We start from the raw sequence: 26,387 nt of genomic DNA on the forward strand, positions 1-26,387 counted from the left end.
GAACCCTCTGAGAAGATGAGGGAGAGAGGGAGCCACCACCCATCGCTAGAAAGGGCAGAGCAACAGAATGGAGTGAAAACTGAATGAAGCAGGCAGAGGCGTGGACACATGGGCTAGTGGCATCCCAAGAGAGGTGGTGGCCTGGTGCCCATCACTGAATGAGAAAGAGGCTTACTCCATACAGAAATACCAAGTATGTTGACCACAGCTCTAGAGCATGGGTGCCTTTAGACTGCTTGGAACTCCCCGGTCACTTGTCATCCATAGTCAAGACTAACTGAATCACATGTTCACTCATTCATTCATTTATTCATTCATTCAACATTATAAGGCTCAATGGTTGGGCTACACCTAGAGGTTTCTAGATTATTCCTTGCTGGGAAAAAAGTCAGACACACAGGTGGATTTTTTAGCTGGGTGTGGTATTACATGCCTATAATCACAGCACTCAGGAGGCTGTGTTTGGGGCCAGCCATAGATATAGATATATGAGAGAGAGAGAGATATGAGAGAGAGAGAGAGAGAGAGAGAGAGAGAGAGAGAGAGAGAGAGAGAGAAGAATACTTAAGTGGCGTCAATGCCGTGGGAAAAGCTGAAGTCACAGATCTGGAGGGAGGAGAAAGGTGCCTGCCAGGCTTCCTGAAGGGTCAAGTTATCTGAGTCGTGAGAGTTGGGCTTCGAAGGGCAAACAGGAGTGTGGTGAAGGTTCAGGACCCCGAACTGGCATACACTCTCACCGGCAGATCTTGACAGAACCGTTACCCACACGGGGACTTACCCTGAGGGCCACAGGCTACTGTCCGCCATCTTAGAGAGGTGAAAGTTCTATGTGTGCAGTCTTAGCCCAAGAAATCGTAGTCTCCCCTCTCTGAACTCCGCCTTCCTCTCCCCACAGGACACTGCCGACTACGTGAAGCCAGTGGCCTTCTCTGTGGAATATTCCCTAGAGGACCCTGACCATGGCCCCATGCTGGACAACGGCTGGCCCACTACACTCAGAGTGTCGGTGCGTCCTGCCCCTCTGCCACCCTGTCTCCAGACCTGATGAGAATGACTGAGTCCTTCCCTCACCCCCCTGCTTCCTGTCCCCAGAGAGCCACAGCCAGTAACAGCAGGACAAGACTCCTTCGCTAGGTTCCCCTGCCCTCTGCACAGGAAGGCACTGAGTGGCCCCTGCAGACATGAGATGCCCAGAAGGAACCTGTGACCCTGTGACCTCTGGTTCTTACCTCCCTAGTTTTCAGAAAAGGACTCAGCTGCTTTGAACTTGCTCTCGTGTTTGTTCAGTAACAACTCAGTAACAGACTCCCTGCCTGCTACTAAGTAACTCCAAAAGAAAGCTTTCTTTGTACCAGTGCTTCCAGCTCTAGGGGTATCTAAGTCCTCTGTTAACAATTTGGGGTGCTTGCTCCCTGAAGAGTCCACTCGAGAGCGCCTCTTCCATTTCTGTCTAAGTGGACTAGAAGAGCAGGCAGGATTTACATAGGACTGTAAGCATTAGGAAAAGACTTAATCACAGCTCTTAGAAACCCAGAGCTTCTGAGGCCCAGGCACCCAAGCAAAGCCCCTCCCATAGCCTCAGAGTCACCAAGTGCTCCCTTGCTTGATCTCTCCAGTACTGTGAGAGGACTGTAGGGTCTGCAGCTGTGTTGCACTGCCTCGCTCACACTCCCACAGCCCCTCGCATCCTCCATAGCACCCCATCCCTGCACACTCCTCCAGCCCTCCCCACAACACCCATCCTCCCTCAGCCCCTCCCAGCTTCTCACCAAGCCGGCCCTGTTCTCTCTTGTCCCTTCTCTCCCATGTGAGTCACTGGGCCGGCATGGGAGGGAAGCTGCTCCTAATGGCTGACTTACCTAACACAGTAATTACAAAGTCTGTACCGCAAAAGAATGGGTGCCTGATGCTCACTCATGAGACCCATGAGGCAGATTCACATGCAGTCACCCATGATGCCACCTGATCCCCCCAGGATCCTGATGCCAGGTGGAGATGGAGGACATGAGTCACCCTAGATAGTGGGCAGGGGAACTTCCTGCAAGAGGTGGCTTTGAGCTGGACTTTAAAGGTCAATCTGAACTCAGAGCTGCAGAGCCAGCGGGGTAAGGAGTTGGGGGGAAGGCCCGCTTTAAGCTGGGAGAACTGGCTGGGTGTCTCCAGGGTGTGGGAGTGAGGTAGTGGGGTAAAGGTGAAAGATAGATAGGGCCAGAGAGAGTCACTGAGCGTATGGGGGGAATGGGGCACCATCTGAATTCTGGGATTACAGGTGGGCACCACCACACCCAGTTTATGGGGACCTGAGGGGCTGGGGATGTGGCTTAATTGGCAGAGTGCTTGCCTGCTATGCTCAGTGCCCTAGGTCCCCTCTCCAAACCAGCATAAACTAGGTGTAGTAGCACTCAGGAAGAGAAGGCAAGAGGATCAGAAGTTCAAGGTCACTGTCCGCTACATAGCAAGTTCAAGGCCAGCCTAGACTACAAGAGACCCTGAGCTAAGCCAGTTTGTGACACTGAGTGCATCCTTCTTCATCATCTAGCTGGAACTTCTGAGGACTGGTTCTGTCTTCTGCAAGCTTACTGGGTGGCTGGCTAGAGACTTGAGCCACCAGGGCTGTGGCCGGTGTTTAGTGAAGTGTTTGCAGTGTCTTTGTAGACTGAGTCCCTCTAACAATATGTCTAAACTAGGGTCCAGTCTGTCTTAGTAAGAGCTAGTGAGGGGCCAGGGAACAGTGGTTAAGAGCACTGACTGCTCTTCCAGAGGTCCTGAGTTCAAATCTCCTGGTGGCTCACAGCCATCTGTAATGGGATCCAATGCTCTCTTCTGGTGTGTCTAAAGTGAGTGACAGTGTACTCACATTAAATAAATAAATAAATAAATAAATAAATAAATAAATAAATAAATAAATAAATCTTAAAAGAAGAGGAGGAGGAGGAATATTGAGACCAGGTGCCCTGTCCCCATCCCCCTTCACTTCCCACCCCACCACCACCAATAGCTTTGACTGCCACTGACACCTGGGCTTCAGCACCCAGACCCTGTGGATGAGCCACAGGGCACACCCCATGCTTCACATACTTCCAAGCCAAGCTTCTGAACTATATCTTAGGGTTCTGAAAGAATGGTGCCGGCATTACCAGAATATGAAAAAGAACCCCTCCCTCCCTTGGCCCCAAGAGCTTCTAGTTCCTAGTGACCCACCTCTGAGACCTTAAGCAAGCCAATGCCATCCTCACCCCTCCTGAGTGTCACCCCACCTCCCCGGGTCTCTCTGCCCTGAGCCCTGTCCCTCCCAATCCATCCTCCCTCCCCTGTCAGCTTGTCTAGCAGGCCCTCCTGTGCTAGTACTTACTAGCTCCTGTTCCTGTCAGGTAAAAGGGATGACCCAAGGCCCTACAGGATCTGACAGCTTTTTATTCCTTCCCCTCCTCTGCCTGGTCTCTCTCTCTGTGGCACTGAACTATGGAGTTGTCTCCTCCATTCACCTCATCTCTTCAGTCTCAGGACCTTTGCACTTCCAGCCTTCTCTTGGATTCTCCACTCCCCTGGGGCATCCGCTTCGCCCTCTCATGCTTCAGAACTCTGACCCACTGTCCCCACCCTGAATACCTAGAGACCCAAAGAGCCAGCCCTACCTCTGTCTCCCTTGCTCCTGTCTCTGCTTTTCTTACACATTTCACATGAGCCCCGTCTGTTCACATGTCAGTCATCCGCACGATCCAAGAGCAGATGCGGTGCCTTTCTCAGCCTATGTCTCCAATGTTATGGACCTTAGACACAGCAGACGGGCAGTTCCTTCTAACTGGAACTGTGCTGCTGGGCGAGGAGCCTGTGCTGCCAGCCTGGCTGAGCACTTGCTCTTAGAGGAGGGAGAATCTATGCAGGAGTGAAGGAATGAGCAAGCTGGTGTGTTGGGGGAGGGCAAGGCAGGCAGAGGCCCATCTGGCATCAAGTGATAAATGCTGGAGGCTCTGGATTCTAAGGGTGGAGGCCATGGTCCCCTCCCATACTGGCTCTCCTTGCAGGTGCCCTTCTGGAATGGCTGTAATGAGGATGAACACTGTGTCCCTGACCTTGTACTGGATGCTCGAAGTGATCTGCCCACTGCCATGTAAGTGACTCATTGTCCCATACACCTCGGACCCATCTCTGCTGGTGGCCTGGAGCTCCCCAAGGGCTGGATTGTCCTAATGCAGCTGTCACACAGACAGCATGGCTCTAATACTAACAGAACAATCGCTTCTAACTCCCCTGTGATCTCAGGCAACTCCCCTTCCTCTCTGCTGGCCTCAGCTGCTCTGTTGAAACCATTGGAGAGTGAAACAGGAAGTGGAGCTAGGGAGACAGGGATGTAGCTCAGTGGGTAGAGCACTTGCCTAGCATGCACGAAGTCCTAGGTTCAAGCCCAAGGGTAGCGTAGGTGTATGTGGTGGCCCATTCCTCATGGTAGCACTGAGGGAAGTGATCAGAAATTCAAGGCATCTGTTGCTACTTAATGAGTAATTCAAGGTGGGTGAGTAATTCAAGTAGTCAGTCTGGGCTACACGAGACTATCTAAGAAGTGGGGAGAGGAGCTCAGGTGTGGTAGGGCACCCCTTTAATCCCAGCACTTGAGAGGCAGAGACAGGCAGATCTCTGTGAGTTCCAGGTCAGCCAGAATGAGATGAGACTTGTCAGAAAACAAAGGAGGAAGAGGGGAGGCTGGACAGATGGCTCAGTGGTTACGAGCATTGGCTGTCCCTCCAGGGGACCCAGGGAACCCAGCTCAATTTCCATACCTAAATGGAGGCTCACGAGCATCTTTGACTCCAGTTCCATGGGATATTATGCCATCTTCTGGGCACCAGACATTCACATGGTATGCAGGCATATATGCAGATAAAACACACATACACATAAGTAAACAAAGTCATAGAAAAAGAGACAGATGACCCAGAGTTCTGATCTTGTCCTCTAACCACAGACCCAAGGTAATGCCTAAGGTCCACCAGATGAACACCAGGACTTTCTAGTCCCTCTAGTGTAAAGATGGTAAGAGGGTAAGAGGGTGCTGGTGTACTTGTTTAGGACTTAAACGGTAAAAGAAGAGAACCAGCTCTCTGCACATGACGGAGCACAGCACCCACAATCTCCCAGAGGAAACAGACTGGGGCACAAGGCAAACTATGGTGGAATACTCATGAGCACATTTTTAACGTATAGAATGAACTTTACGATCACCTCTGCTCAACTCTGATGCGATGAGACAAAATGTAAACGACAGGAAAGTCATCAAGATTTAGTGCTGAACTTCCTGGCAGCCAAGGGCAAAAGGAAGTAATGAGATGATCTGTGATTAACAAGGTGAAACAGGAGAGCTAAGTCCTGAGGCAGACACAGCCTGTGAGAGCAGGGGCTTTAGTGCAGGCCGTAGGCTGGAAGCACGAGCTCTTTGCTGGCCCCTCCATCTCTCGGTGTCTGTTCCCGCAGGCCCTGACAGGCCAGGGGCCCCATCCCCAGGTCTCTGCACCAGTCCTGAGGCTCGGCTTCACCCCTTCACCCTCCCCACCCCACCCCCGCCCCATCTCGCCTGCCTGATAGCCAGCGACCTCTTCCCACAGGGAGTACTGCCAACAGGTGCTGAGGAGGCCGGCCCAGGACTGCTCCAGTTACACACTGTCCTTCGACACCACTGTCTTCATCATAGAGAGCACACGGCGCCGGGTAGCAGTAGAGGCCACGCTGGAGAACAGAGGAGAGAATGCTTACAGTGCAGTCCTCAATATCTCCCAGTCAGAGAACCTGCAGTTTGCCAGCCTGATCCAGAAGGTAGGACCTCCGAGGCTCACTCGGCTGACCTGGGCCAACGGCAGAGGAGTAGAGGAGATATTGACAGAGCTATGTCCTGTCCCTCCTCCAAGGGGTTCTCACTGGGTCATCTACACACAGGTAGCTTTGAAAACTTCCTTTAGTCTTCAGCATCTAGAGCTGGGAATCATGGTTATCCCGGAGTCTGCGTCTTTTGAGAATAGGAGAGGAATGTCTGAAGCTGCCATGCTGGCTCTACTTGTGAGCATGTGTATATGTGCTCACAATTGTTCAGACCCACAAGGATCAGACTCCTAGCTCTTTGACTACAAATCTTAGATACCTTATTGTCACATTCAAGGCCCCTCCTGCCACTTTTTCTCTTACCCTGATATCCTGATGCCCTCCCTCTGCCCACCCCTGGTCACCATTGGCTCCCAGTATGCTCTGTTCATTCACACCTGGGTCCTCTGCTTAACCCAGGGCCTGCCTGGGATTCCCTCTACCTGTGTGCTGCTCCCTCAGGCCACTACTTCATGCTAATACTAAATACACGGTCAACACAGAATCCTTGGGAGGATTTCGTAGCTTGGTTGGGAGGGAGTTATCTCCATTGTATTAAGGAAGACCGAGTGGGGCATAGAGCGGGTAGAGGATCACACAGCTAGTTAGTGAGAGTGAACCACTCTAGGCTGTGCTTCATGACAGAGTTCTGTCCTGTACCAGCTCTTTGCATATCTTTTCCCAAGCCCCAAGGGGGCTCCCATCCCACATTGCCCCCAGGCTTCTGGGTATGTTCTCTAGGGATGCCATCACTGCCTCTAACTAGGGACTGGGCAGAGGGTTCCGACACTGAGGGCTCACACCACAAGCATGTGGACCAGTGTTCCATCCCTAAAGCTCCCATGTGAAAGCCAGGCACTTACAGCCCCGACACAGGGAAGGTGGAAACAGGAAGATGCCCGGAACCAAATTAGCTCCATGCCAATGAAAAAGCCTGCCTGAAGAGACAGGGTAGCTAGCTCCTGAGGTAAGACACACAAGGTTGTCCTCTGGCTCCCATGAGCACGTGCGCACACCTACATGTGCCACGTACATGTTCACACATACACACAAGGAAAATCCCAAACTTCCCAGGGACATGTGTCCTGTCTCAAACACATCTTCCCTGGCATTGTTCTGAGCTGGACCAAAGCTAAATGCATAGAGGGAGCATCCCTCAAAGCATGTCCCCTGAGTGAAGCAGGACACTGCTGTCAGGTGTGGGTGTCAGGGGCACCCGGGACCCCTCAGACATGGTTCCTGTCCTCTTGGGTCTCAGTATTGATGTGGAGTACAGAGCACATGTTTGAGGGGACCTTCTGCCCTCTCCTCCTCCTCCTCCTCCTCAGAAGTGCTACCTAGTACTACACCTAGAGAGGAAGCCAGGTAAGCACCTCCCTGCTCCCTGGACTTCTGAGCTGCTTCATAGCCAAGAGGGGGAAGCAGAGGAAAGAATGTTATCCTGCAAAGGGAGAGATCACCTATCTGTGCCCTTCCATCCCCTCACTGGGCCTCAGGCAGGCAGGCCTCAGGATGTCCCTCCATGGGGGCCTGTTGGTAACGAGGACTAATCTTTCTGTCAGACTCTAGCCTAGGAAAACTACACTGCTGTCCACTGCTAGAGCAGTCATTCAGTGGCCCTCTAATCCCAGCCATGGGCAGAGAGAGACAAGCCAAGGGATCCCTAGGGTTTGCTTGCCAGCTAGACTAGCCTACTTGGTGAATTCCAGGCCAGTGGGACTGTCTCAAAAGAGGTACGGAGCCAGCCCCTGAGGAACAAGAGCCAACATGAACATGTTGGTGTGAATGTGCACACAACACACACACACACACACACACACACACACACACACCAGTGGGTGATACAGTCTATGAAGCTCTAGGTCCCTCCACAGAAGATAGAGAGCTAGGCTAGTGGTCCTTGCCTTCTTCACATGCCATCCATGTCCCCTCTAGCGAGAGGACTCTGGGATAGGAGCCCCTTCATGGCCAGGTAGAAATACATGTTAGCCTGCTCAAACCATCTGAAAGCACAGAAGCCTGGAACTGGGCTGTCTTTATTAGGTCTCTATTGATGTGGTAAAGCACATGACCAAGAGCAACTTAGGAAGGAAGGGTTTATTTCACCCTGCACTTCCAAGTAACAGACCATCACTGAGAGAATTCAAAGCAGGCCCTCAAGAAGGGCAGGACCTAGAGGCTTATGCCACAGCCATGGAGCGTTCTACTTACTGGCTTGTCTCCATAGTATGTTCAGTCTGATTTCTTATAGCACCCAGGGGTGGCAGTGCCTACCATCGGCTGGGCACTCCCACATCAATCACCTATTACAAAAAGGCACTATACCCTTGCCTACCTACAGGCCAATCTTAGGGATGCATTTTCTCAATAGAAGAGTCTCTGTTCCCAAAAATGCCTCTAGCCTGTGTCAGGTTGACATAAAACTAAGCCAGCCCAGGCAATGCCATGGAGACCAGATTGCACACAGCACACACTCACACAGCACACACACTCACACAGCACACACTCATACTTGCACACACACAGCACACACACTCACACAGCACACACTCACACAGCACACACACACAGCACACACTCACACAGCACACACTCGCACTCACACAGCACACACACTCACACAGCACACACTCACACAGCACACACTCACACAGCACACACTCACACAGCACACACTCATACTTATACTCACACAGCACACACTCACACACAGCACACACTCACACACAGCACACACTCACACAGCACACACTCATACTTATACTCACACAGCACACACTCACACAGCACACACTCACACAGCACACACTCACACAGCACACACTCATACTTATACTCACACAGCACACACTCACTCTCACACAGCACACACTCACTCTCACACATGAGAGTGGTACATGGATGAATGCCTGAGTCTGACTCTGAATCAAGCCCTCCCTGCCTTGGAGCGAATCATCACAGCAGAGTTATGGGGAAGCCCAGTCAATGGCTAGCTTTCTGGATTATAAATTATATTAACTACTTTCCTCTTTGCTGTGGTCCAGCACTGGACAGAAGGGGTTTAAAGGAGGAGGGGTCTGCTTTGGCTCATGGTTTAATGGTACAGTCCACCATGGCAAGATGACAGGGTGGCTGATTTTATCGTGTCCAAAAGGCAGTGGGGAAAATGAATGCTAGTGATTAGTTTGTTTTCTCCTTTTTGATCCGGGACCTCAGAGTATGGAGTAGTGTTGCCCATACAAAGTTGTTGGAGACCAGGCAATATAATTCTGTGGCTCCAGGACCTGGGAACCTGAGGCAGCAGGGAGGTCATAACCTGGAGCAGCTGCCAACCTTTGAGTGGACCAAGTGTCCACCCAGCCAAGCCACCGTCCACAGCCTGAGTGAGGTCTAGACTTCAGAGCCCCAATCGCAGCTCCAATTCCCCAGTCACAAGGGGACATCAACATACACCTGAGCACTTGTCTACCGACCTGGCCATTGAGCAAGACCCTCCCCGTTATTGTCGCAAGCTTTTAGTCTGAACCAACCATACCTGTCGTCATCCTTAGGGGCCCCCTGTGGTTCAGGTAGTTGGAAAGTGGCATTTCGGGTGTCTAGTTCCCATGGTCAGGATGGGGTGGTCCCTGAGATGGGGTGAGGGCTGGCTGTGGTGATCATGCAGACCGAGGACTGGAGCCTCCCTGATTACGGCCGTGTCCCTCCCAGGATGACTCAGACAACAGCATCGAGTGTGTGAATGAGGAGAGGCGGCTACACAAGAAAGTCTGCAACGTCAGTTACCCCTTCTTCAGGGCCAAGGCCAAGGTAAAGGCTGAGGGACCCAGCAGGGAGGGACAGAAACTGGGACTCAGACAGTGGGGAGCAAACAGAGGCCCAGAGAGCAGGAGGAGGGTTGAGCGTGTTTCTAAGTATAGTTTCTTTCTGGGGCCATAACTCAGTTGGTAGAGCGCTCACGAAGCATGCATGAACCCCTGAGTGGAGCACGCATGTAACCCCAACACTCATGAGGTAGACACAGAAGGTCAGGAGTTAAAGTCCATCTTCAGCTTCAAAGTAAGTTTGAGGCCAGCCTGGGCTACATGACACTGTCTCAAAAAAAGAAAGGGGGGATGGGGAACACCCACACGGGGAGCTGCTGTCTTTGCTCCTGTGGTGACCCAAGTTCACTGTTCTACAGCCCTGCACCTCCCTCCCAGACATTCTCTGTGGGTTCGTGAGGTGATAGTCAAAAGCAGGCCAGAACCAGCCCACCTCAGTGCCCCAGCTTAGGCCCACTTCTCCACAGGTGGCTTTCCGGCTGGATTTCGAGTTCAGCAAGTCTGTGTTCCTGCACCATCTTCAGATCCATCTGGGTGCCGGCAGGTCAGGCCCCACCCCCCCAGCATCAACCCCCTCACCCTGTGCTCCCCCATGCCCACTGGATCCCACTGGCAAACCTGTTGTTCCCTGACCCAAGTTGGTGGAGGGGTTGGGGTGGGGGATGGGAGCTGCTTTCCAACCATCCCAAAGCCTAGCCACAAGTAACAATGGCTGTCCCTGAACCTGTGGAGAGAGCTTTAGGCAGCAGTCAGTCAGAAGAGCTCCTGGTCATTCAGTCCGCACAGCAGCCCCTCACAATCAGCAGAGGTTGTGTGGACTTCCAACCACAGAGCCTATAAACAACTGAGAGCTGGACACTTAATCACACCCCTTCTGTTCTCGCTGCTGTAACAAAATGCCTGGCACAAGGAGCTAAAGGCAGAGGGGTTTGTTGGGATTCACAGTTCGAGTGCACAGTCCATCATGGTGGGGAAGGCATGGCGGCTGTACTTGAGGCAGACTTCATGGCATCCAGGAAACAGAGGTGGGATTCTGTGCTCAGTGCACAGTCTCCTTTTTATTCAGTCTGGGACCCCCGGACATGGTGCTGCCCACACTCAGGGTTCACCTCAGTTAGGCCAATCTAGACAAGCCATCACAGCCAGGTTTGGATGTGACTCTGGCTGACGGTCAATATGAGCCATGGTACTCGCCTTGGACACTTCTATTTTTAAGGGGATTTTCCTTCCTCTATGTGGGTCTGTATAGCTGTCCCTCAGGCTTCTTGGAGGTGGCTTGCTCCAGCTTGACCCATGAGTCTCCCTGGGCCAGCAAGAAATTGTTTCCTTTCTCACAGAATCACCTCTGTGTGAGATGGAGGGAAGAAGGGGAGGACAGAGTAGCTTCTGTCTGATCAGAAGCCTCAGAGCATCCAAAACCCTCCACTAAGTAGTAAACCTCCAGGAAAAGCAAACGTCACCGTCTTTGCCCTGAGTCACAGGTGGGCTGGGGATCTCCAACACAAGCCCGTGCTGGCTACCAGCTATACTAAAATAAATCCCCCATGTCCTCAGACACCTCAACTGACACACGGCTGAGTTTGTGAACTGTCTTGGTATGCTGGGGCCTCCCAGCTCTTCCCTGGGGCAGAATGTCCTCCTCTCATGGAAAGTAAATACACTTCCACAGTGGTGGTCATGGGCACTTGTAAGCCAGGGACAGGCAAGAAGGGTCAGGGGTGTCAGTCAGTTAATTTCTGGGGATCCCCTTTTCAGCCTCACTCCCTAGCTTGGGGAGTAGAATCAGTTTATGTACAAGCTGAAATCTTGGGGTCTTGCAAAGACTGCAGCCTGTGGGACCAGGATTCAGTGAGCTCCCCCACAGTAAACCCCACTGTTCTTCCCAGGGCAGAGTAGGTGACTTTCCTCAAGGCTCATCTTTCTCCCAGTCCCAAGTTCATCCTCACTTTCAGTTCCACAGCTGGGGAGGCTCATCAAGAAGGTGGCACAGACAGGCAGTGGCCACGAACTACCCAAAGGCTTCTCTGACGGCATGTCTACAGAGAGAGCTGGCCCATTCCCACCTACTAGCCCAGCCTCTAGGAGACACCCCAGCTTTCCCTGGTGGCCTGATCATAACCCAGCAGCCTGAAAAGCCAGTGCATCCTCCCTTCAGCTTCTAGAATCCCTGTGGCAGTGTCCTCTCTAATCCCAACTCCCCTTGTAGCGACAGTCACGAGCAGGACAGCACCGCAGATGACAACACGGCCCTCCTTCGCTTCCACCTCAAATATGAAGCAGACGTCCTCTTTACCAGGTAGGCTATGCATCTGCAGGAGGGAGGTGGTGGAGAGAGGGACCTGAGCGAGTGAAGGCAGCATGAAGCTGGTCAGGAGGAGGTCCCCAGCACACAAAGCTGGGAAAGGAGTGAAAAACAGAACTCTTCAAAGTCAGTGCTGCGGGTTGGAGAGCCACTCAGTGGTTAAGAGATCCCAGGTTCATTTCCCAGCACCCACCTCAGATGGCTCACAACCAACCACCAGTAACTCTGGTCCCAGGGCACCTGACATCTTCTTTTGAATTCTGTAGGCACTGCTTTCACATACACCTTCACACAGTCATATATGTACACATACACATACACATAATTCGGGATAAAATAAATCTTATTTTTAAGTCAATCTGGGTGGGGCCAGTGAAATGGCTCTAGCAACCTGAGCCGAGTTCCTAGAAACAGACAGGAGAACCATCTAGAAACCTGTGGGTTAGCTAGCCTTAAGTATACAGAACAGCAGAGGAAACAAGAAAGACCCTGCCTCAAAATAAGATGGAAGGCCAGACCCAGCCACACACACACACTCACACACACACACACACACACACACTCACACACACTCACACACACTCACACACACTCACACACTCACACACACTCACACACATACACTCTCACTCTCACACACACTCACTCACACACACTCACACACTCACACACACTCACACACTCTCACTCTCACACATACACACTCACACACTCACACACATACACACTCACACACACTCACACACATACACACACTCACACACTCACATACACACTCACACACATACACACTCACACACACTCACACACACACTCACACCTGTCTGGGGATGTAGTAGAGTGCTGGCCAAGTGTGCATAAACCCTCATTCCATCCACAGCACCATATAAACCAGACAGATCCATAATCCCAAAACTCAGATCCCAGCACAGTAGAGGTGGAGACAGGAGGATCAGAAGTTCAGGGAATCCTTTGCTATATAAAGAGCCAGCCTATGCTACATGAAACTCTGTCTCCAAATTAAAAAAGAAAAGGAAGGAAGGAAGGAAGGAAGGGAGGGAGGGAGGGAGGGAGGGAGGGAGGGAGGAAGGAAGGAAGTCAGTCAGTCAGTCTGTTCTGATTATCACTGCACCAACAATTCCCAACAACGTCACTTGTCACTGAGAAAGGAACTCAGACACCAGGCCGCACTGGGCCTGATCTTCCACCACTCTTAGACCCACTAAGCCCCAATCTGCTGAGGAACCAGCTCTAATCCACTGGGAAGTCCCCAGCCACCAACCACAGAGAAAAGAATTATGAGGTGGAGGGTGCCCAGGAGACAAGGATGCAAAGAAGTCCTGGCATGGACGGAGAGACCAGGCCATGGTGCCTAGCCTAGGACTCCCAGACGCACATGGCAGAAAGCAGTCTCTGCCCAGAGCATTCATTTCTACCAATCCTATGAATCCTCAAGACAGTGCTCTTGTGGCTGCATAAGACACAAGGTCCCAGGAAGCCGGCCCAGGTCTGTCTCTGCCCTGCTCTGGATCATCCTGTCAGCTTTGACTCCGCCCACACCCATTTTTTCCTTGGTCTCTGCAGAAGCAGCAGCCTGAGCCACTTCGAGGTCAAGGCCAACAGCTCGCTGGAGAGCTATGATGGCATCGGGCCTCCATTCAACTGTGTTTTCAAGGTAAGGCTAGAGGGCACCTGAGAAAAAGTGAAGGAGCAGTGACCCTGAACCCCAATTGTAAGGCAAGACCTAGAGTGGCTGCAGGGCCTCAGCTCAGCCTCTCAGCTCTGCCGCCAGCTCGCTGTACAGCGTGTAGAAAGTTACTTTCCTTCTCCGGGTTTCACCCTCATCTGAAGGACATCCAGGCGGGACTGGGAGCGGTTATTAGCATGTACCAAAAAGTCAGGTGGTGGTGGCACAGGCCTTTAATCCCGGCATTCACACTCAGGAGGAAAGAGAGGCCGAGATCTCTGAGTTTGATGCCAGCCGGGTCTACAGGTTGAGTTCCAGGGCAGCCAGGGCTACAGAGCAAGTTTTCAGAACAGAGAAACCCCGTCTTGAAAACACAAAAACGGAGTTGGGGATTTGGCTCAGTGGTAGAGCGCTTGCCTAGCAAGCGCAAGGCCCTGGGTTCGGTCCCCAGCTCAAAAAAAAAAAAAAAAAAAGAATAGAAAACACAAAAACAAAACAACAACAAAACAAAAGAACGGTAGTGTAAACACGGGAAGGTTTACTTTCTTCCCAGCGTTGTCAGCTTTGTAGACCCACTCAGGCGTCTCACGGCATCGCAGACACAAGATGCCCAGCTTCATCTCTCAACCCAAGATCCCTGCAGCTCCACCCACGCTACTGTCAGCCCAGGCCACAGAAAGCAGAGAGAAAGAAGCGTGCTCCTTCCTGTTAAGAGCTTCCCTGGGCATCCCATAGCTGCAGCTAGCCCTCACATCTGTGACACGGTGTTCAGCTGGGAGGGGTGGCTTTGCTCTTGCTTCTGTCACTTAAGGAAGGAGAATGACAGTCAGGAAGCAGCTGAGCAGCCCCTGCCACAGAGGACCAGGGCTCCCTCACCCACCTCGAATGAATGTCATCGTCTCTGAAGCTGTGGTAGGCTGGGGAAGGTTGGTGGCTAGAACAGGGCTGCACCCCAAGCCTCACATGGTTTGTCTTACTCATGACCTCGCAGCTCATTCAGGGAAAGCTTGGGGCCATATTCCAGATCTCAGCCCCCAAAGCCCAGCTTGAAATCCTGACTGTGCTCCCAGCAGGTAGACAACACACATTCATTTCGCCATCCTCCCCTGATTAGTGACAGCGACACCTTCAGTCCTAGTCTCCAGCCAAGTGCCCCCTGACAAGAGCACCCTGTGGTCATAGAAGTTCTTGATCTCCAGACTTCTTGCCCACTGAACATATTCCAGGGTCCCAGAGCCCGTCTTTGGTACTAACTTGCTTTCATGGTGCAAACACCCAGGCCTGCCGAGGCCTGTGTTCAGGGCTGACGGGTCCCTGCGGGCTCACAGTCCCTGGAATGCTGCACTGCTGACTCCCCTCCTGCTGCAGGTGCAGAACCTGGGCTTTTTCCCCATCCACGGGGTGATGATGAAGATTACTGTGCCCATTGCCACCAGGGGTGGCAACCGCCTGCTGATGCTGAAGGACTTCTTCACAGACCAGGTAGCTGTGTTCCCTCGGGAGCAACTCGGGAGAGGGACGAAGGAAACAGAGCACACTCCTCACCATCCGGGTGCTCCCAGGGGCTGGGCCTGTCTGGGTGGAGGAAGAAAAAGGGGAGCTGGGAGTGAGGTTCAGAACCGTGCATATGTGTGTGCCTTCCATGCAGGTCAACACATCCTGTAACATCTGGGGGAACAGCACAGAGTACCGGAGTACCCCAACTGAGGAAGACCTGAGCCATGCCCCACAGAGGGTGAGTATCCCTGTGCCAAGAGCCAAGGAGCGTGGTTCGAGTCCCTCCCCATTCCAGGGCCTTCTCTCTTGCCCGAGTGTGGCCATCAGTGAGATGGTCCATGGGTAAAAGACCGTGCCACCAAGCTGATCGCTTGAGTTCCAGCCCTGGTTCTCTCTCTCTCTCTCTCTCTCTCTCTCTATATATATATATATATATATATATATATATATATATATATATATATATATGTGTGTGTGTGTGTGTGTGTGTGTGTGTGTGTGTGTGTGTGTGTGTGTCTCTATGTGTGTGTCTCTATGTGTCTATCTCTCTGTCTCTCTGTCAGTGTGTGTGTGTGTGCACGCGTGCGCCTGTGTATCTCTCTTCTCTGTCTCTATCTCTCACACACACACATTTTTAAAATGTAACTTAAAAATAGCTTATTGATCTGGAGTTGGGAAGAGGGCAGGAGAGGGTAACAGGGTATGAATATGACCCAAATATAATATACACAGTATATACAAATCACAATAAACCCAGTACAATGTATAGCTAATGTATGCTAGTGAAAATCTTTTTTGAGAGGGTCTCACTGTGTAGCTCAGGCTATCCTAGAACTCACTATGTAGACCAGGCTGGCCTCAATCTCACAGAGATCTGCCTGCCTCTGTCTCCCAAGTGCTGGTATTAAAGGCGGGCACCACCGCTACCCAGTATGAAAAACATTTAAAAAATAATTTATTAAGCTAAATATGATACATGGAGTCCTGGGTTCAATCTCTAACACCACATAAACAGGATTGACTAGGTAGGCTCAGCCGGGAGGACTGGCTAGACAAAATAGGCATAGCCTGTGTATGGGGGAGAAGAGAGAAAAAGAAACTTTCTGAATTCCTACCTGTGCCCGGCAGCTTTGATCAGTGAGTTAGCTCTCATTTCCCCAGATTTCTTACATGAAGCACTCAAAATTTTTCACATCTATTTGTGTGTGTGTGTGTGTGTGTGTGTGTGTGTGTGTGTGTGTGTAGGTGTACATGTGCTATGGCAGCCATGAGGAGGTCAGAGGTCAACTTACAGGAGTCACTTCTCCCTCCACCATATGGGTTCCCAGGGTTCAAATTCAGGTCATCAGACTTGGTGGCGTTCTAGCTACAAGTACTTCTGCCCACTGAGCCATCCTGCCGGCCCCCACACAGCACTTCTGAAGCCTGCTGCACTTCACCTATGATTTGGGTAGAGTTGGGAGGGCACAAGACCACCTCAAAAATAACTTTACCCTAGCAAAGTTCAGTTGCTCCAAGATGAAGGTGTTTGTATCTTTCCCTCCGCCTCTGCCACTTTTCCCAAGCAAAGGCTTTTCCTGTCAGGACTCTGGCTCTGACCTCCAGGGCAGTGGAAACAGAACTGAGGGCAGGACGAACAGAATTGTCTTGATCCTGAATACAACGCTTGCTCTAGGCCTGTGCATGTGTGTACGCATGATTGATTGACTGAGACACTTCCTGGAAGTTTGCATCAGGAAGTTTAATTCCTGCAGTACTTTTCTGTATCTATTGCGATTTACCGCACTGTCCTTTATTTATCTTTTGGCTTGTTCATATGGTGATTTCCAAATCCTCGAGGTTGAACAGAGGTTCTGCTCATTATGCACAACTTCAAAGGGAATGTCAAATCTAGCCGCCTTGCTTTGTCTTCCAGGTGTCCTTTGTGTCCCCACACACCTCTATCCTTGTCCCTGCCATCTGTTTCCCATTCCCAGTTGCTCCAGCCTCGGTCTGTCTGGTGGCCCAAGCTCCTGCTCACATTTCAGGCCACAGGCCCTGTCCTCCAGCCCCTGCTGATCCCCGACAACTCTCTTACAGAATCACAGCAACTCCGATGTGGTCTCCATCATCTGCAATGTGAGACTAGCCCCCAACCAGGAGACCAGCTTCTACCTGGTGGGGAACCTGTGGCTGATGTCCCTGAAAGCAGTAAGTTAGACACCCCACCACACCCCAGCAGGACTGGAAGGAAGGGAGGTGGCGGCTGTGGGGAGTCTCCTACCCTGGGGCTGCCTGAGAGGGAACAGAGGCTCCCAGAGCCGGCTCTGACGAGGCCCTGGTTGTACAGCTCAAGTACAGGTCTATGAAGATCACAGTCAACGCCGCCTTGCAGAGGCAGTTCCACAGCCCCTTCATCTTCCGAGAGGAGGACCCCAGTCGCCAGGTGAGCCCCAGGGAACCCTCCCCTAGGGGAAAAGGGGAAAGCTGGGGCGGGAACTGGGAGGTAGCTCAGTTAGTATAGTGCTCCATGTACAAGCATGAGGACCTGAACTCCATGCTCAAAACCCAGAAAAACACAACCCAGGTGTGGCTTTTTGTAATCCCAGCATCCAGGAGGTGAAGACAGGTGCTTGGCTTGTTCACCAGCTAGCCTAGCTCCAGGTCAGTAAAAGACTCTCAAAGTAAAGCACACACACACACACACACACAGGCACACACACATACCACAAACATACACACAAAACATACAACATACACATACATGTGCATACCACACATACACACACACATACACACATGCACCACATACATACACATACATATACACACCACACACACACATACACACACGCACACACACCACAAACATACACACAAAACATACAACATACACATACATGTGCACACCACACATACACACAGGCACATACTCACATGCACCACATACATACACACACACACACACACACACACACACACACACACACACAGAGCACACTGGCAAGAGACCAGACTCAGGCATTGGCACAGTGCCTCAGAGCGCCAGGCTCTGGGCTATGGGGAAGTATAAAGGGGTACCTGTGTGTCTCACACAGAGTTTCACACAGAGGATACTGAGACCAGACACACCCACATCCATGTACCTAATGGTGGCTCCCAGATGGGCTGCCCTGCCAGTGAGGTTGTTTTGGGCTTGCTGGAGCCTAGACTAGCATCCTTCCCTTGCCTGGAGCAGCTCTAAGGGAATGCAGGCAGCAATGGGTGGGGTAGGGGTGGAGGCAGGGTTTAGAGGCCTCGGTGATGGGCTCTTTTTTTTTTTTTTTTTTTTTGGTTCTTTTTTTTTTTTTCGGAGCTGGGGATCGAACCCAGGGCCTTGCGCTTCCTAGGCAAGCGCTCTACCACTGAGCTAAATCCCCAACCCCAATGGGCTCTTTTTTAACCTGACACAACCACATAGACCTGGATTACCGTGACTTCAAGAGGTAGAAGAAAGAGGTGAGACTCTGGGAGATAGCTACTGTCCTAAACAAGTTGTCTTAGAGAAAAATCAGGCCTTCCTGGTGTAAATGGGGCAGCTGGGCGTAGGACTTTGCTGCCCCCAACTGTCCATAGCTCAGAACTGCTGGCTGAGCTGTAGGCTCTGGCCACCTCACCTACCGGTCTCAGGAAATGCTAGTGAGTTACACACAGGCAAGGTTAAAGGGGAAGGGGAACAAGACAGGCCAGGCAAAGGGACACCATCAGGCCTGGTTTCAGTAATTGCGGCCTTCCAGGTACAGGCCATCAGGGGCTAAAGCCCAGGAGCTGTAGCCAGGGATTCTCCTAAGAACTGTGGTGACCGAGGGTTAGTTTCACATCCTGGCGTTCCCACCCTGGGTCCCCAGCCTAAGCCTTGTGTCTCCTCTCGGGGAGAGGGCACCAGCTGCCTCCTTTGCAATCATGTTTATTCGTTCTGCATGTGATGGGGCTCCGTCCCCCTTCCCGCAGCCTGGGCAGCAGATTCAGAGGTGACCTAAGCAGTAGAGCACAGTAGGGTGAAGTCAGGAAGCACGGCTACGCTGAGGGAAGTAACGGATGGAGGGTCCAGGAAACACTTTCTGGAGACGCCCTGTGAAATAATTCTTCAAAGATGTGTCAGGTTTCCAGGAAGCTGCCCCATCCCCAAACCATCCCTCTCCCAACATGAGTAGTTCTGTTTTGTTTTGTTTTCTGTGTTTTGAGACAGGATTTCTGTATAGCCCAGCTGCCCTGGAACTCAAAGATCCTCCTCTTCTGTCTCCTGAGTGCTGGGATTAAAGGCATGGGCCAGCACCACAACCTGGCTATCTTTTAGATGAACTTTCTTCCTAGCCCAAGATGACATCATGATGATGATGATGATGATGATGATGGTGATAATAATAATAATGATGATAATAATAATCCTACTGTACTGAGTGCATCACTTTCAGGAAATCAGCAACCCGACAGTAGGTCATGTAGTGCCCAGTATGGCAGGGTCCATAGGCAAGGAAGGCAGCACAAAGGCCCACCCAGCCATTGGGGATGATGCAAAAGCAAGTAAGTGTTGAGCCCTGTGAGCACGCAAGCAGATCCACCTCACACCCCTAAGCCTGCCCCTTGCCTCTGTCTCAAAGGGAAAGCTGAGGCTGTGTGAGGTGAGGCCTGAGTACTGTGACCTGTCTCAGATGCACAGGGAGTAAGGTGAACAGTCCACCATCCCTCTAGCTGCCGTGGCTGCTTCTGCCTCACTCCAGGCTCTGAGGACAGAGCAGTGGGCAAAGCCAAGAAGCCCCATTCTGCTCATCCCACCCTGGACAGTGTTCTGTTTTGTTTTCTGCCTTCTTTCCCAGAAAAAAGTCCACAGGCAAGAGTGAAATCTGGACTGAGTAAACACGGTTCCCTCAATTGAGTTCTACACAAGGAGGTTGAGGAGAGCTTCTCCATGCTTTTCCCTGCACCATGGGGATATGGGAGCATGTGTAGATATGTGGGGGAGTCGATCACTCAAGGGCAGAGAGAACAGCACAGTGGTAGCACAGAAAGGCATGAGGTAGAGGCTGGGGCAGAGTGAGGGCGGCGGATGAGGTCAGCAAGGTGGAAAGAACCACTTCCGTCTGAATGCCATGAGAAGATTCGAGGTTCTGAGCAGGGGTCATGCTGTCATCTGAGGGAAAATGTTCCTCATTCTGCAAGCTGAGGACAGCTGGCGGGAGGGGAGACTGAGGTAGGGAGGCTGACACAGACTTCAGCAAAAGACGGCAGGGTCAGAGCCAGGAAGCAGGAGGGCTGGCCACACTCTAGGGATTTCCAAGGTAGAATGAGATGGTTTGCCGATGCGCCATTGGAGGAAAAGGAGTGTCGCCAGCGGCTGCTGAGGAAGAAGTGGTGGAAACAAGTCTAGAGGTGAGGGGTCACAGTCAGGTGAGCTACTGGATCATCCAGAACCTGGAGTGCAGAAGAAGGCAGAAGTGAGGCAAGGTCGAGAGCATAGTGAATGCCACCTGGCTGGGCACCTTCACCAGCCCAGTAGTGACTCCCACAGCACTGGGCCATCCTTCATTTGAAAAGAAAAATGTAATTCTCTCTAACTGTTGGTCTGAAGAGGAGTGGGAATGACCCAGGCTGGGCTATGTTTGTTTTCTTGTTTTTAACACTTATTTCAAGGTTTAAAAATGTATGTGTTTGTGTGTGCACACGTGCGTTGTGTGCACACATGTGTGAAAGTGCTTACAGAAGTTAGAAGAGGGCATCAGACGCCCTGGAGCTGGAAGCTGGAGACACCAGTGCTTGTGACCTGCCCAAAACAGGTTCTAGGCAATATGCAGTATGCACACCATCTCCCCAGCCTCCGGGCGCTCTCTGTCTCTCTCTCTCTCTCCCTCTCTCTCTCTCTCTCTCTCTCTCTCTCTCTCTCTCTCTCTCTCCACACACACACACACACACACACACACACACACACACACACACACACATATCAGGTTCTTTGTAGTTCTACCTGTCTTGGAATTCACTATATAAACACCACACTGGCCTTGAACCCACAGAGATCCACCTGCCTCTGCCTCCCAAGTGCTGGGGTTAAAGGTGTGTACCACCATTTTTTTTTCCTTCTCCTAAGTTTTTTTTTAAAGATTTATTTATTTATATGAGTACACTGTCACTGTCTTCAGACACATAGAGAGGGCATCAGATCCCATTACAGATGGTTGTGAGCCACCATGTGGTTGCTGGGAATTGAACTCAGGACCTCTGGAAGAGCAGTCAGTGCTCTTAACCTCTGAGCCATCTCTCCAGCCCTCTCCTAAGTTTTTTTAAAAGGCAGCTTCCTTGATGGAACACTTGCCTGGCAGACACAAACCCTTGGGTTCAGCCCCAGGACCACAGAAATCAAGAGTAGAGGTGGCACACGCTTGAGAAGTGGAGACAGAAGGGTCAGGAATTCCAGGTCCAGGGCTAGGAAAATGCCTCCATTTGTAAAGTGTTTACCTCACGAACATGAGGGCCTGGGTTCATTTCCTATGTAAAGCATCTGTTCAGGGTCATGCACTTAGGTAAAACCACAGCTTGGAAGTAGAGATGGAAGGCTCCCTGGGACTTGCTAGCCAGGCAGTCTAGCCAAATCAGCTAGCTCCAGGCTTAGTGGGAGACCTGGTCTCAAACACTGTTCTGATGGAGAGTGACTGAGGAAGACAGCTGATGTAAACCTCTGCCCATTAGATGTGCACATGCATGTGTGCACTCGAGTCCTACAGTAAAAACTAATGTTGAAAAGGCAGTTCAACAATAGCATGGAAAGAAAGGGGGTCCGTGACTTCAAAAGGGAGCAAGGTGGGGTCAGAGAAGGGGGTAGAGAAAGGAGGCGATGCAATTTTAATCCTAAAAATTAAATATATACTTATATTTAAAAGGTAGATCATGGTCATTGTTGGCTACATAGCAAGTATAAGGTCAGTCGACCCTAAACCCCACCCCCAAAAGAAGAAAAGGAAGGAAAACAACAATTGAAACAGGCCTCCTGGGTTCAACCCTAAGTTCCCCAAGTGACCCTGGGGCTCAGAAGTCATACCTGCAACAGACCAACATGGGGGGGGGCATTTGGCAGAAATGAGGATCAGCCAAGAGGGCTGTCAAAGAGTAGCTTGCGTGGAGGAGAACTGGGGAGAGCAGACAGCTAATGCCACAGAGAGCACAGCTCATGGAGCCCATACCACTGTTCAGCCAGTCAGAGGTCAACTGGGCAGAACTAGCTGTTGTGAGACAGCTGTACCACATGTCCCTTCCCACATCTCCCAAAGGAACAGATGTGGCCCCACCCTGCACATGTGCCACCCTTTGCCCTGGGCTGCTGTCGAAACCCTGCAGCTGTGACAGTATTGCCCTGGTCCTCTCCCCTTGCAGGTCACGTTTGAGATCTCCAAGCAAGAAGACTGGCAGGTCCCCATCTGGATCATCGTGGGCAGCTCTCTGGGAGGCCTCTTGCTGCTGGCCCTGCTGGTCCTGGCACTGTGGAAGGTGAGGCTCCTGTAGGGAGGGGACAGGAACAGCATCTCTGTCTGAGGAAGACACCTGTCAGCCTCTGCCTGCTACATGAGCACATGCATGTGTATACTCGCTCATGCCCCACAATAGAAAATAATGTTTAAAAGGCAGTTCAACAGTAGCATGGAAAGAAAGGGGGGCCATGACTTCGAAAGAGAGCAAGGTGGGGTCAAAAGCAAGGTGACCTCAAAGAAAAGCCCAAAGGGGGATGCTAACTAGGGCTTGGTGACCCAGCTTGACTTCTTGTCTCTTGGCCCAAGACTCCACCCGTTTGGCTTTAGTCCACACGCTGAGTTAGGGAGTAAGGGTACTCAAGGTGAGCTGGGGAGGAGGGGTATTTAGGGAAGCCCTCTTAAGGAGAAAACCTGAGAGGCTAACAGAGGACCAGCAAACCTCGCCTAGCCTGTCCACTCCTGATACTTTCCACTTTGCCTCCCCACAGCTTGGTTTCTTTAAAAGTGCCAAGCGCAAGAGGGAGCCCAGCCTGGGCCCCGTCCCCAAAGAGCTGGAGTGAGGATCCAGAGGAAGCTTCAAGTTGATGGGGGCCAGACACCAGTCCAGGGGTGTGTGGGCCCAGGCCTGTGGCCTCACAGAGCTGGAGCAAAGAGGACACCCGTGGACTTTTGCATTGAGCTCGTCTCTGGAACGATGGTAACTGATCCCTGTGGGATGGACCTCAAGCCCGTGTCCAGAGCAACTTCTCTACTAGAGGTTATGACGCTTCCAGTACAGATCCCTAAAGACTAAAAGGGACCCTTCGAAGCCTTCCCCCAAGGCTCCGTGGAGGCAATCTGCTGCCCCAAACACTAAGGTGCTAGGGTTGTTTTTATCTTGCCCACTTCTGAAGAAACGCAAGGGGAAGCTAGCAAATACACGCCCACTGTACACGCCCTATCTAGACCTAGAGTTTCAGGACTCCAAGGCCCGCAGCATAACATCCCCACCTCTCACCCCTGCTCTTGGTTCCCAAGCACAGACATCCCTTCTCCATAGATAGATCCCAAAGATCTCCATGAGTGAACGAGAGTTGTGTGGCTTGATATGACAGCTGCAGGCCAATGGTGGAAACGCATCCAGGGACTGTGCCAGATGGTCAGGTGGGAACCAGGATGCTGGGTACCTCCGGAACATCGGAACATCGGAAAGCGGTAGAGCTCTCCAGCAGTAACCACCACCCACTCACTCCTGCTCTCCTGCCTCCCCCGCAGCTCCTCTCAGCAGCTTTGGTTGCTAGGCAACTCATGCTAGGAAGTCTGAAGATGATAAAAATCTGTGGCTCTCCATACCCACTTGTCTGACAACTGCAGCTTGTCCCTGGCAGGCGCACTGTGGTTGGAAGCCTCTGTTCTTTGCATCACACACAAACACACACACACACACACACACACACACATACACACACGCCCCCGTGCGTGCACACACACACGCGCACACACGCATGCATGCATGCACACGCACTCACGTGCACCCATATACTCATACACCTCCCAGGCACTAATGCGTGGGGGAAGGGCTCCTGTGGAGGCGCTGTACAGAGGCCTTCTTGGCATGCACTGAACAAATCCCATGCAAGGCCACTCAGAACCTTAAACCTCAGAGGCAGATAGGCATCTCACTGGCCAGCTCTCGGGACAAGCCCCAAGGACAAGGGGCATGTCGGATGCCCAGCAGAGTAATTTATGCCTTAACCCTTTGTTGAGATGGAAATCGTCAGATCAATGTTCCCTTGTCATCTGTTTCATCTGAACAATGTCATCTGTTCCCCTGTGCAGTACGACCTTTACTGTCAGAAATATATTTAAGAAAATGTTCTAAAAGGTATTTTAAAACAACCAACAACAGACATTCCACTCTGTGACAAAGCAAGGCTGCATTCTGTGACAAAGCAAGGCTGCATTCTGTTTTAAAGAGGAAAGGGAGGGGGGTTGGGGATTTGGCTCAGTGGTAGAGCGCTTGCCTAGCAAGCGCAAGGCCCTGGGTTCAGTCCCCAGCTCCGAAAAAAAAGAAGAAAAAAGAAAAAAAAAGAGGAAAGGGAGGAGGGTGTCTGCTCATATCTAAATGTTGGGGTCAGTCTTGTCCATGACATAGCCATCTCTCTCCCAAGGTCTACCCGGCCTCTCTTGCTCCGACATCTCTGCATCTTGGTAGTGGTGCACTGCTCGCCCACCATCATCACCACCTTTGGCCAGGGGCTCCCTCACTCAGGTTCCCAGACCCTCCAGGCTGGCCCTTCAGTGTCAACCCTCCCACACACTGACTTAGAGAGAGACCACTCTTGGACACAAGCATCTCCATTCTATGCTTGTACTGGTAATTCATTTTTCAGAACCCTAACAAATAATTTAGAAAGTATTTGGGTCTTTTTTTTTTAAGTTTATGAATGTGTGTGTGTGTGTGTGTGTGTGTGTGTGTGTGTGTGTGTGTACACGCATGTGTACACATGGGCATGTGCACATGTGCACATGTGCACACAGGTGCCCAAGGTGGCCAGAAGAGGGCAGTGCAACCATTCTCCACAGCAAAATTAAGACTCAAACCCAGGACCGCCATCTCCCCAGCTTCAGAGGGACTAAATTGAAGGCCAAAGGTAAAACAAGTAGAACTCAGCCCTGAGCTCAGAAGCCCACTTCCCTCTAACAGAATATCAGTGGTCGCCCGATGTGGTCACTGGTGAAAAGAGAATGAACAGACCATACTCAAAAACATGTGACTTGACTAACGTTTTCTCTCCAACCCCGTCAGCTCTCACGAGAGTGCTGCTTCGGAAAGCCCGGTGCTGACAGGTTGGCTTATTTATGGAAGCTGACACCTGAGCTACTGATAGTAAACCATGCTAGTTGCAAACTCCGGACTCCATCCCACCATGCCCTCTGCCCACTCCCAGACAAACTAAATGGCCAAAAGGTGGATGAATCAGACCCACTTGTACCTCCCTGGCTGTGAGCCTTCACTTTCTCCCTTTTTTAGTTCTACCTTTCTGAATCTGTTTCTTTCTAAGCAGAATTGTCCAGGACTGGCTGCTAGAGAACCTGTGCTTGAGGGAGCAAAGGTCATCTAGGAGGCAAGGAGTGGTCCCCGGGGATTCTGATCTGAGAGCTCAGGGAGGGGCCGGGCATCACCTGGTTATCAAAGCCTCTGCAGGAAATTGTGCTGAGCTGAGCTCCAAACAAGGGGACATGACAGGCAGAAAAGCAGAGGATGGGGGAGTTTGGCACAATGGGCAGCTTTCTATGACGAGTCCTGGGAACTCTTTCATGCTCAAGGTTGGTTAAATTAACCCAGCCCCAGCCTAATCTACAGGGTCTTGTGGTTACTTACCGCAAGTCTTCAGGGTTGAGTTTATGATAGATCTCACTCCTGAGAGCCCCAGTGACACTGAAAGAAGCTGGGCAGTTTTGCTGTGAGTGGGAAGTGAGATGAGCAGCAGGCTCTGAAGACAACCATCATTAGAGAGAAGCTCCAAACGCAAACTCCAGTCGACAGTGGAATTCCTAGTAGAGTGGCAATGGCAGCAAACACCTAGAACCCTAGCACTGTGAGGTGAAGGCGGGAGATTGAGCTCACCCTCATTTATATAGCAACTCAAGGAAGGCCTGAGATTGAAGGAAGGTGAGCTTAAAACAAGCCTGGGCTACAGAAAACCCTGTCTCAAAAATATAACACTGAAGCCAGGCACAGTGCCCACACCTTTGATTCCAGCACACTA

The 26,387-nt window shown here is 51.5% G+C and overlaps 1 protein-coding gene across 1 annotated transcript in view; it reads left to right on the plus strand.

Moving 5' to 3' along the window:
* Itga11 (integrin subunit alpha 11) overlaps positions 1-25,030 on the plus strand; it is a 108,706-nt gene extending 83,676 nt beyond the window's left edge. The window contains exons 18-30 of the mRNA NM_001413793.1: positions 896-1,006; positions 4,026-4,111; positions 5,601-5,808; positions 9,559-9,657; positions 10,139-10,215; positions 11,878-11,967; positions 13,558-13,648; positions 15,029-15,142; positions 15,309-15,395; positions 17,237-17,347; positions 17,487-17,582; positions 22,541-22,654; positions 23,124-25,030. Coding sequence (NP_001400722.1) covers positions 896-1,006; positions 4,026-4,111; positions 5,601-5,808; positions 9,559-9,657; positions 10,139-10,215; positions 11,878-11,967; positions 13,558-13,648; positions 15,029-15,142; positions 15,309-15,395; positions 17,237-17,347; positions 17,487-17,582; positions 22,541-22,654; positions 23,124-23,195 — 1,356 coding nt within the window. The 3' untranslated portion in view covers positions 23,196-25,030. The remainder of the gene's footprint in view (positions 1-895; positions 1,007-4,025; positions 4,112-5,600; positions 5,809-9,558; positions 9,658-10,138; positions 10,216-11,877; positions 11,968-13,557; positions 13,649-15,028; positions 15,143-15,308; positions 15,396-17,236; positions 17,348-17,486; positions 17,583-22,540; positions 22,655-23,123) is intronic.
* Positions 25,031-26,387: the final 1,357 nt, after the last annotated feature.

This window comes from Rattus norvegicus, chromosome 8, assembly GCF_036323735.1.
Source record: "Rattus norvegicus strain BN/NHsdMcwi chromosome 8, GRCr8, whole genome shotgun sequence".
In the NCBI taxonomy this organism is placed as follows: domain Eukaryota; kingdom Metazoa; phylum Chordata; class Mammalia; order Rodentia; family Muridae; genus Rattus; species Rattus norvegicus.